The 11,625-nt window shown below is 39.9% G+C and overlaps 1 protein-coding gene across 1 annotated transcript in view; it reads right to left on the bottom strand.

Moving 5' to 3' along the window:
- Positions 1–729: 729 nt before the first annotated feature.
- Positions 730–11,625, bottom strand: part of LOC108703822 — a 68,433-nt gene continuing 57,537 nt past the window's right edge. Inside the window, exons 16-17 of the mRNA XM_041576354.1 lie at positions 9,997–10,093; positions 730–838 (exon numbers count right to left, since the gene is read on the bottom strand). Of these exons, the coding sequence (XP_041432288.1) occupies positions 730–838; positions 9,997–10,093 (206 nt within the window). The remainder of the gene's footprint in view (positions 839–9,996; positions 10,094–11,625) is intronic.

Raw genomic sequence — 11,625 nt, 5'->3', positions numbered from 1 at the left:
ACATATTACACATTTGTTTTTGTGTGCATACAACAGCAATATGACCCGGTCGACCACACTTATTACACCGGGTCATCTTAGCGTCCGGACAGGACTCTCTTGTATGTCCAAAGCGGTTACAGTTGCGGCAGTACAAGGGCATACCAGGGTAAAAAAGGTATCCCCTGTTTCTTCCAATGTGAAAATTTGACGGAGGGTGCATAAATCCACCGATTCCATCCGGGTCTTTACGAAACTTCACAAAAAATTTCTTTTTCCCATTCCAGTGTCCGAGTCCACCCTTAATTAAATGGGAGAAGCGGACCTCGGTGCAATACCGCTGCAGAAAGGTGACAATGTCTGCGGTATCAATAAATGGGTTAAACAGGTGGACGACCAGCGGGACGTCCTCCAACCCATATAAAAGAAAAACTTGAGGCCATCAAGTCTATCCTCTTTCAGTTCTTTATTGGATAATACTGCGTAGATGTTTTCACAGCAATGGAGAGAGGTGAAGGTGATGGTATATGCTCCCCTCCTCTCTTGGTCCTGAAGGCAAAGAATTTCTTCATTCTTGAGGTTGAAAACGCCAAGCAGAATCTCCCCCACGATGAATCTTAAATCCTTCAGGCTCCGATGTTCTTCTTCAACTTCAATCCTTACGGTGTTCTTCAGCTGGGTTTCCCCGCTCGGAAAATCAAAGGTGAATGGCATTCTTGACTCACTTTTTCTCCCAAGAAGAAATCCTCCTCAAGCCTTCAGCAAGCCTTCCGCCAAGGCGGTCGTCACCCGTCTATCGGAGGAATGCCCCCAACCCGATTGCAGCAAGCAGGTTAAGTCCACCCGAAGGTGGGCGATCCTGCATAGGCAGAGAAGGGGGGTCTCCGACAGCTATTCAGCAAAACGTCTCCTGTGTAATACAATTGACATCAAGCCAAATAGTCAAGTAGCGACCATGTGTGGAACATCAAACCATGATAAAATCTAACGTTCCCACACATGACCATGTGTTGACCTGTGCCTAGTAAGCCTCAACTTCCCTATCCGGTAATACCATAGGGAGAGAAAAAACGGCAAAGTCTTCTTCATTTCCATATCGGTCAAAGTTGACCAATCACAAGAGGACTTTCATCATGTTAAGATGCCTGTCAAACAAGCGCATTGAATTCCTTGCCTATACGATAGAGAAAACGGCAAGTCTTCTCATTTCCATATGCAAGTTGCATCACAAATTTCAGCCATTTAGACTGCTGTCATAGCCTTGCTAATTATGACATTGCCGCTATCCCGTAATACCATAGGGAGAGAAAAACCGGCAAAGTCTTCTTCATTTCCATATCGGTCAAAGTTGACCAATCACAAGAGGACTTTCTAATCCATGTTAAAGACTGCCTGTCAAACAACATAGCCTGTTGCCTACTATAGATTCCTCCTTGCCATACAAAGAATAGGAAGACCCACAGCTTCTATGAACCAAGAGCTGCAGTCCAGAGGCTTCATTGCCTAGGCTCTATGGCAAATTAGCCATTGCCTAAGCACTCCCATGATAAAATCTAACATTCCAACATATGGACATGTGTTGACCTGTGCCTAGTAAGCCTCAACTTCCCTATCCCGTAATACCATAGGGAGAGAAAAAACGGCAAAGTCTTCTTCATTTCCATATCGGTCAAAGTTGACCAATCACAAGAGGACTTTCCAATCCATGTTAAAGACTGCCTGTCAACAACATAGCCCTTTGCCTAGACTCTATGACAATTTGACATTGCCGCTATCCCGTAATACCATAGGGAGAGAAAAAACAGCAAAGTCTTCTTCATTTCCATATCGGTCAAAGTTGACCAATCACAAGAGGACTTTCCAATCCATGTTAAAGACTGCCTGTCAAACAACATAGCCTTTTGCCTACTATAGATTCCTCCTTGCCATACAAAGAATAGGAAGACCCACAGCCTTCTATGACAAGAGCTGTCAGTCCCATATCCCTTTGCCTAAGCTATATGGCAAATTAGCCATTGCCTAAGCACTCCCATGATAAAATCTAACATTCCAACACATAGACATGTGTTGACCTGTGCCTAGTAAGCCTCAACTTCCCTATCCCGTAATACCATAGGGAGAGAAAAAACTGCAAAGTCTTCTTCATTTCCATATCGGTCAAATTTGACCAATCACAAGAGAACTTTCCAATGCATGTTAAAGACTGCCTGTCAAACAACATAGCCTTTTGCCTACTATAGATTCCTCCTTGCCATACAAAGAATAGGAAGACCCACAGCCTTCTATGACAAGAGCTGTCAGTCCCATATCCCTTTGCCTAGGCTCTATGGCAAACTAGCCATTACCTAAGCACTTTGATGATAAAATCTAACATTCCAAGACATGGACATGTGTTGACCTGTGCCTAGTAAGCCTCAACTTCCCTATCCCGTAATACCATAGGGAGAGAAAAAACTGCAAAGTCTTCTTCATTTCCATATCAGTCAAAGTTGACCAATCACAAGAGGACTTTCCAATCCATGTTAAAGACTGCCTGTCAACAACATAGCCCTTTGCCTAGACTCTATGACAATTTGACATTGCCGCTATCCTGTAATACCATAGGGAGAGAAAAAACGGCAAAGTCTTCTTCATTTCCATATCGGTCAAAGGTGACCAATCACAAGAGGACTTTCCAATCCATGTTAAAGACTGCCTGTCAACAACATAGCACTTTGCCTAGACTCTATGACAATTTGACATTGCCGCTATCCCGTCATACCATAGGGAGAGAAAAAACGGCAAAGTCTTCTTCATTTCCATATCGGTCAAAGTTGACCAATCACAAGAGGACTTTCCAATCCATGTTAAAGACTGCCTGTCAAACAACATAGCCCTTTGCCTAGACTCTATGACAATTTGACATTGCCGCTATCCCGTAATACCATAGGGAGAGAAAAAACGGCAAAGTCTTCTTCATTTCCATATCAGTCAAAGTTGACCAATCACAAGAGGACTTTCCAATCAGGCTCAAGGACTGCCTGTCAACAACATAGCCCTTTGCCTAGACTCTATGACAATTTGACATTGCCGCTATCCCGTAATACCATAGGGAGAGAAAAAACGGCAAAGTCTTCTTCATTTCCATATCGGTCAAAGTTGACCAATCACAAGAGGACTTTCCAATCCATGTTAAAGACTGCCTGTCAAACAACATAGCCTTTGCCTACTATAGATTCCTCCTTGCCATACAAAGAATAGTAAGACCCACAGCTTTCTATGACAAGAGCTGTCAGTCCCATATCCCTTTGCCTAGGCGCTATGGCAAACTAGCCATTGCCTAAGCACTCCCATGATAAAAGCTAACATTCCAACACATAGGCATGTGTTGACCTGTGCCTAGTAAGCCTCAACTTCCCTATCCCGTAATACCATAGGGAGAGTAAAAACAGCAAAGTCATCTTCATTTCCATATCGATCAAAGTTGACCAATCACAAGAGGACTTTCCAATCCAGGTCAAGGACTGCCTGTCAACAACATAGCCCTTTGCCTAGACTCTATGACAATTTGACATTGCCGCTATCCCGTAATACCATAGGGAGAGAAAAAACGGCAAAGTCTTCTTCATTTCCATATCGGTCAAATTTGACCAATCACAAGAGGACTTTCCAATCCATGTTAAAGACTGCCTGTCAAACAACATAGCCTTTTGCCTACTATGGATTCCTCCCTGCCATACAAAGAATAGGAAGACCCACAGCTTTCTATGACAAGAGCTGTCAGTCCCATATCCCTTTGCCTAGGCTCTATGGCAAACTAGCCATTGCCTAAGCACTCCCATGATAAAAGGTAACATTCCAACACATAGCCATGTGTTGACCTATGCCTACTAAGCCTCAACTTCCCTATCCTGTAATACCATAGGGAGAGAAAAAACAGCAAAGTCTTCTTCATTTCCATATCGGTCAAAGTTGACCAATCACAAGAGGACTTTCCAATCCAGGTCAAGGATGGCCTGAAAACAACATAGCCCTTTGCCTACACTCTATGACAATTTGACATTGCCGCTATCCCGTAAAACCATAGGGAGAGAAAGAACGGCAAAGTCTTCTTCATTTCCATATCTGTCAAAGTTGACCACTCACAAGAGGACTTTCCAATCCATGTTAAAGACTGCCTGTCAAACAACATAGCCTTTTGCCTACTATAGATTCCTCCCTGCCATACAACAAATAGGAAGACCCACAGCTTTCTATGACAAGAGCTGTCAGTCCCATAACCCTTTGCCTAGGCTCTATGGCAAACTAGCCATTGCCTAAGCACTCCCATGATAAAAGCTAACATTCCAACACATGGCCATGTGTTGACCTGTGCCTAGTAAGCCTCAACTTCCCTATCCCATAATACCATAGGGAGAGAAAAAACAGCAAAGTCTTCTTCATTTCCATATCGGTCAAAGTTGACCAATCACAAGAGGACTTTCCAATCCATGTTAAAGACTGCCTGTCAACAACATAGCCCTTTGCCTAGACTCTATGACAATTTGACATTGCCGCTATCCCGTAATACTATAGGGAGAGAAAAAACGGCAAAGTCTTCTTCATTTCCATATCGGTCAAAGTTGGGAGTGCTAGACATTTAGGACAGCATTTATTCATCTTAATATGGAAATAGCTTCAACTTCTAGGTACAGAAGAGTATATAAAAATTAATTTGGTTTTCCGCACCTTCTAACAGATCGCCACCAAATGTGCTGACAACTCTATAAATATAGTAGAAACAACTAGTGCCAAAGAAGAGGAACTATCAAAGAGAGTCAAGAATCTATAAGATGCAAATTGTAATTGACTGTGTTGTGCTGGAATACTTGTGAACTTAAAACCATCTCAAAATGTATTGTGTTCATTGTGATTACAAATAGCAAAGAAACAATTCATCCCAAATTGATTGTGATTATTATGGATACAAGTGAGAAAAAAAAAAACCTTGATTGATGATATAATGATTAAAGTGCTAATAGTGCTTAAAAGAATTATCTGATACATGATACACATTTCATTGGACAATAAATAGACTGATTAAAACGTAACATTTAATAGCTCCGTAAAAAGAGATGTGTAAATATAGAGGGAAAATTCATTGATTAAAAACACAAATAAAAAATAAATAGACGTAATTGATCTGGTATATACAGGTATGGGACCTGTTATCCAGAATGCTCAGGACCTGGGGTTTTCCGGATAACGGATCTTTCCGTAATTTGGGTCTTCATGCGTTAAGTCTACTAGAAATTAATTTCAACATTAAATAAAGCCAATAGGCTGGTTTTGCTTCCAATAAGGATTAATTATATCTTAGTTGGGATCAAGTACAAGCTACTGTTTTATTATTACAGAGAAAAAGGAAATCATTTTTAAAAATTTGGATTATTTGGATAAAATGGAGTCTATGGGAGACAGCCATTCCGTAATTTGGAGCTTTCTGGATATCGGGTTTCCGGATAAGGGGTCCTATACCTGTAGGTATTAAGGGAATGCAGCATACGAGGTTCTCATGTGTTGGTCACACCTAAATCCCACATCGACCGAATGCCCTCAAATTAATTTATATAACGGGGGGAACACAGAGGAATATATATAGTACAGAGATTGGAAAAATTGCTGAGTGAGTAGGAACGGCGAACAGACCATCAACTGAGTATCATTTCCTTAAAAAGCATCAAGTAAATCATTTAAATCCAATGCAGTGGGCGAGTAATGGTTAGCTGTCACTTTGTCCTCTCAGAGGTACCTAATGGTTAAAGGCCTATTCCCTGGCACTGTGTATAAAGCAACACCTTGTATTGGATTATAAATAGAAAATGGCGAGCAGAATGACACTTCTCTAAAAAAAAACAACATAACTCCAGACAAAGGTGTGCCGTCATTGTTAACTATCACTATGTCCTCTCTGAGGCACCTAATAGAGAATGGCCTAATCCCTAGCACTTGTGTAAAGCAACACCTTGTACTGGAGAATGAGAAGTCTGCATGAGCGTCTTGCGAAAATGGTAGCCGGGTCATCGTGTGATTAGCAAAAAAAGGTTTCCATTCTGCCAATCCACCCTCCCCTGAGTTCCTTTGCCCCACCATTGCATGAAAAATTGCTGTAAATTAGCAAAGAAGCTAAAACGCCTATGCGACGTTCTTGACTCTCTTTGATTGTTCCTCTTCTTTGGCACTAGTTGTTTCTAGGTACAAAAAAAACAGCTCCAGTGTGTGGTTATAGAGTGCATTTGTAAACCATCTCTGAGTGGAGAGACAGACAGTCTCACTTTATCCCTGTTATGTTACAGATCATAGTGTAAAATTGAGCCAATCTCAGAGCAGGTTCCAGTGGACACACCTTGGTACAACATCAGTTCTCTCAATTTATTACACTTGAGTAAGAGGAAAACAGCATAAAAGAGAATATCTAGTATAGGTAAATCTAAAAACAACTGGACTTGCTGAGTAATCAATGAAGACGTTTCATTATTCATCTGAGCAGCTTCTTCAGTTCAACTCATGACCTGGATGAATGAAAATCTTCATAGTCATATTAGCATAAAAGAGAAGTTTCATTTTATCAGCTGAGTATTTCTGTCTGTGTCTGGATGTACAGATGGAGCAAAGTTTATGAAGACTTTGACTCCCTCTATGCCAGGTATATAGATCCTTATGTCATGTGTTTTACATCAATCTTTGCTCCATGTGTATTTGCCTCTTTATACAAGGGCTCCAGCTCTGAATTCTCTGTATATGTCTACTTTCCCTAATGGAGTACAACATTATTGTGCCACCACTTTTCATTCAGCAAGCGCTGGGTGAAGCCATGAAGGGACTTGTATTTGTGATTGGCTAGAATAAGACAGACTGGGGGGAAATATGTAGCCAGTGATGTAATCACAAAGTTGCCCACACCAATGTACTAACCAATTTGTCCCACTGGATCAATCTCCATATACCTGCTGCATCCATCAGCACAAGGGAACCCAAGATCCTGTACCACCATGATAAATGGCCCTCAATGTACATGAGAGATAAGGAATTAAAACTGAGTTCAATATAATCAAAGCACCCATACCAGTTACAAAGTGAGTGCCACCAGAATTGCCACATTAGTCAGTTCCAACTTTTTCTTGGCTCTTGTCTATAAAATGAAATGATGATCAAGTTCTGAATGAATTTGATGGATCTCCCTCCCTTGTCAGTAAGTTCCTGGGTGTGTAGTCGACTGACCCAAGTGCATTTTGCAACTCATTGGGGGGAATTCATGAAAGTGATGATATTGAGGCAAAATAAAAGTGGAGATAAAAGTGTCGGATTTGCCACCAAATTCACAAACCTCTATCTCCACATTTGTGAATTTGTCTTTTAAACAGAAAGTTTTCAGATTTTGTCTTTTGCACGACATTTTAACAACATTTTTTTTTGAATTTGCCTTTAGCTCTTACTACACCTGTCAGTCAGACATCAAATTGGAATTTTGGGGGGAGGGGGTTTATTTTAGCTAGAAAAATTATACATCTTTTTTTTAAGGATAACCTGGGCTTTCTAAATCTGACAAACACTTGTTGCTCAGCTGCTGCAGTCTACACAGGCCTGTCAAAAAAAAAGGGCCAAAAATGCTGGAATATAGCTCCCAATTCCAAAAGGCACCCAAATCCAAAATACAAAAATCTATTCCCAGTCAATACTTTCAAAGTTAAAAAGTCACTCTTTATTTAGCATAAATATTAAAAAATAGGCATACAGACCAATTGATGCTCCGCCTAGACTTTTTAACTTTGAAAGTATTGACTGGGAATATATTTTTGGATTTCTAAGTCTGACAACATGTTTGTGTAATTCCACTTCTGTAACAAGATATAAGGGTCTAAATACAACACATGTTATTTTGCATAATATAGGGATTTGTATCAGAAATAGGTTTTCTTGTCTCAGGTCAAGTGTCTAATTGCTGCTAAAACTAAAAAAAAAAAGAGGCTTTACTTTTCCTTTAGATAATATATTCACTGAAATTACTAATATTTCTTCATTCATTAAAACTAATAAAATAATGTAAGTGTGGGTTAAAACTTTTTACATATACAGTATGGGCTCTCCACCACTTTTTTCCAAATATGGGCTCTCTCCACCTTTGTCAATTACCCCCATAATGTTTCATTATGTGGAGCCTACTATAATCCTAGCACTCACTAAGGGGCCCATTTATTAAACCTTGATTTTTTTCTGGTTGGGGTTTTTAGGAGGAAAACTTTTCCCAATTTTTCATGGGAAAAAAACCTAACATTTTTGGAGATTGATTATATCCCAAAACTGCTAAAAATCTGAATCTGAAAACCTGTTGAGGTGATGTAGAAGTCAAAGGCAAATCTTCCTGAAGTTGTTTGTTGACATTGGGATCTGCGCTGGCTAATTCTAAAAATTCTGGGTTTTCTTCTGATAATCCGAAAAAGTTGAAAACTCAATAAAATTTAGTATCATCGATCGTATTTATATTGCACACATTTTGGTTTGAAGAAAAATTATTGACAAATGAGTTGTGGAAGGGAGTTTGGTTGGATTTGTTGTCATAAATAAATTAAATAAATATGCCCCTTACACATAATAGGGACATTTAGTTACAAGCTGTGCAAAGTACAAATTTCTATTGCAAATCACTGTATTTATTTACCCACAATCCAATGTATTTACCCAGAATTCCAGCGTAGTGCCCAAGAGCCAATTTGCCTCCCCCACGTTTGCACCTGATGTAATAAAATAAATACACAGCATATGGGTGGGGTGGCAAGTGAGGTGCAACATGTGGCTAGAGACTACAGAGTGGGGTCACTTCATTGTTTATTATAACACATAAATACAATAATATTATCACTGACTCGTTATTATCATATGATTTAGTGTGAGGAAGTGTCACAGCAGCCCAGAGGTGCAGTATGTACATACCTATATTTTATAGACAAGTAACAGACAGGTAATTATACACACGGCACATTCATGGGATATAAGCGGTTTTTTCCCCCTTTCTGTCCAGGTCTCTCCTATTCATTTCTAGTTTCTCCTTCATACACTGCCAGGTTATTAGGGGGCAATCATTATTTTTATGATATTTAATTAAATGTATTTTGTGCCACAATGAGGATAGAGCTTGTGCAGTGTGAATCTCACAGTGACCAACCTACTACTAAACAATGGAACATTCCAGTCTCCAATAGAATCTCCCAGGCTCCCAAGTGACTGTGATACAAACTGGAGGGATGAGTCCAAGTGGGGGGGAGTTTGGGTTCATTTGGGTAGAATTAGACACAAACACTGAGTGGAACTGACACATTTATAGATTTTATTATAAACAGACAATACAGAGGCTCAGTATGAATTAGTAGTGTAATTACACTGTGACAAAAACAGAGGAGAGGAATGTGATAACAAGAGATGAGTTTACTGCAGGTCTAGTAACCCATGGCAACCAATCAGTAGTTAGAAACACAAAACTTTGAAGCAAGGTACTCTGATAGGTCACGCATAGATCAGACTGATAGTAGATAAAAGTATGAAAGTTTTATTTATCAAAACATCTCATACCTAACGCATTTCGTGTCACTTGGACACTTAGTCATAGGCCAATTGGTAGTTCACATTTACAGATCTAATGGATTGAAATGAAGAATGGGATTGGTTGTAGGGGTTAATAGAATTACAGAGTAGCCTTTGCACCTTCTAATACATAACATTTATATACAAAAACATTAGTATGAAGATATAATGGGTGAATAACAGATGAAATACAGAGTAGGTTGGTATTATAATGTACAAGTGGCATTGCCTTCATCTGTTATCCTTCTCAACTATACCATCTCCTTCATTTATATCTTCTCATTAATAATCATTCCTTCATCTCTTATCACCCAACAACTGCCAGACTTCTCCTGAAATAAAGCAATGGGCTCTCCAATAAACTGGCCAACCTGAATTCCAAGTTACATGACATCCTAGAGTTTCTCTCCATAATGTTACTGAGTATCCATCTCATCTTCATCATTGGGCTCAGGATCTACCTCCATTCCACGGTTGGTGTCTCCCAGTTCTGCTGTACAGGCTTCATTCCATAGCTCTGTAAATCACATACACACAAAAAGAATTGAGTTCTCATTTCCAATGAATATAACCAATCCTTGTTTCTCTTTGATATAAACCCTCAGCAACACAGAAGGAAACTAGTCAATAAGCACAAATAGCTCTCACTATAGAATATAATAATTGTATAGAATATAATAATTGATTCATAGAGAAGGGGCACAAATCCCACTTAGTTAAGCAATGTTTATTGGGGGCTCGTTACCACTAGACAAGACATAAACCCTTTTGATGACTTTTCTATGTTAGACCCCTTGCACTGCTTGACACCAACCTCCCTTATGGTGCAAAGTTGATTTATATTAATAGATAGGTATTACTAATGATTAAATAAGTTATGAGAGACCCCACCCCCCCACTTACAGTTGGTTTCATCTCTAATAAGTGGATAAAATGGAAAAGCCATACATAGAGATAGATTAATAGATGCTACTGAATATAACATGTGGAATGAGAAGACCTGTAGGACTGTAAGCTCTGGCCACTTGTTGGCTCATCCTTCTTGTTGTTTTTTTAAAACACTATTTACTTGGAAAGACATTCATATACGTGATATTCTAGATCAGTTGTTTTGCGACTTTTGGTATCAAAGTCCCAACCTTGCCAGGGCCCCCCTAGAAAATAATCCCTTCATTGATCTCTGTGCAGCATGAAAGTGTCTCCAGTAATGTGAAAGTAGGGGGTACAGAGGCTTCACTGAACTATGAGTAGATGGTTAATATGTAGCTCCCCAGTATGTACAATGTGAGGTGAAAGATACTATCAGGGCTTGTGTCTTACATCTCCCTACTACAGGCATCGTGTACAGTTCTACTGCCCCCTATTTGTTGGGCTGACTGGAAAAGAACAAGAATGTCACAGCTAATGGATAATTATATTACTAGTAATATGTCTATTCTTTCTTCCTGCATTTTAAATTTCTGGTGCTCATGTACTGACAGTTTGTTACACAAGTCCCTTTTGGGAGCCACAATTTTGATTTTTATCTGGTGAGGGGAAGATACACCCCCTTATTCACACAATACGAGGATGGGATTGAAATGGGGCAGCACACGGGGTGTTGATGTTCTGCCTTAGATACTTGAGAAACAATATAAGAATTTACACAGAAAAAGTCTCGGGTAATGTCACTGCTTATGTTACACAAATCTGCACCGCAGGGTGCTAACCATTCACTAACTCCTCGTTGGAGCCTTGGCTGCTCACTAACTTTCCTGAATTTATCTGTCACTCCTATAGTGACCTATTACATTTTCTGACCTGACAATTGCTTCACCTATACTGAAGCCTACCTCTACCTCAGGTCCGAACAGCACACCCCACTTCCAATGGGTGCACTGGACAGAGAGAGAACACATGTCAACATCCGTTTTTATAACATCTGGGGAACTACTCCCCTATGGGAAAAAGGACCCAGCCTAGCTGGCTAACACTTCCACTAAGGCATGAAAACCCTTTTCTATATTGACATCTACTGGCCAGTCACTGAACTGCCAACAGAATATGTTC

The sequence above is a fragment of the Xenopus laevis genome, chromosome 9_10L (assembly GCF_017654675.1).
Source record: "Xenopus laevis strain J_2021 chromosome 9_10L, Xenopus_laevis_v10.1, whole genome shotgun sequence".
NCBI lineage: Eukaryota > Metazoa > Chordata > Amphibia > Anura > Pipidae > Xenopus > Xenopus laevis.
Note: the sequence above shows the minus strand (reverse complement) of the source record. Positions and strands in the feature narration are given on the sequence as shown.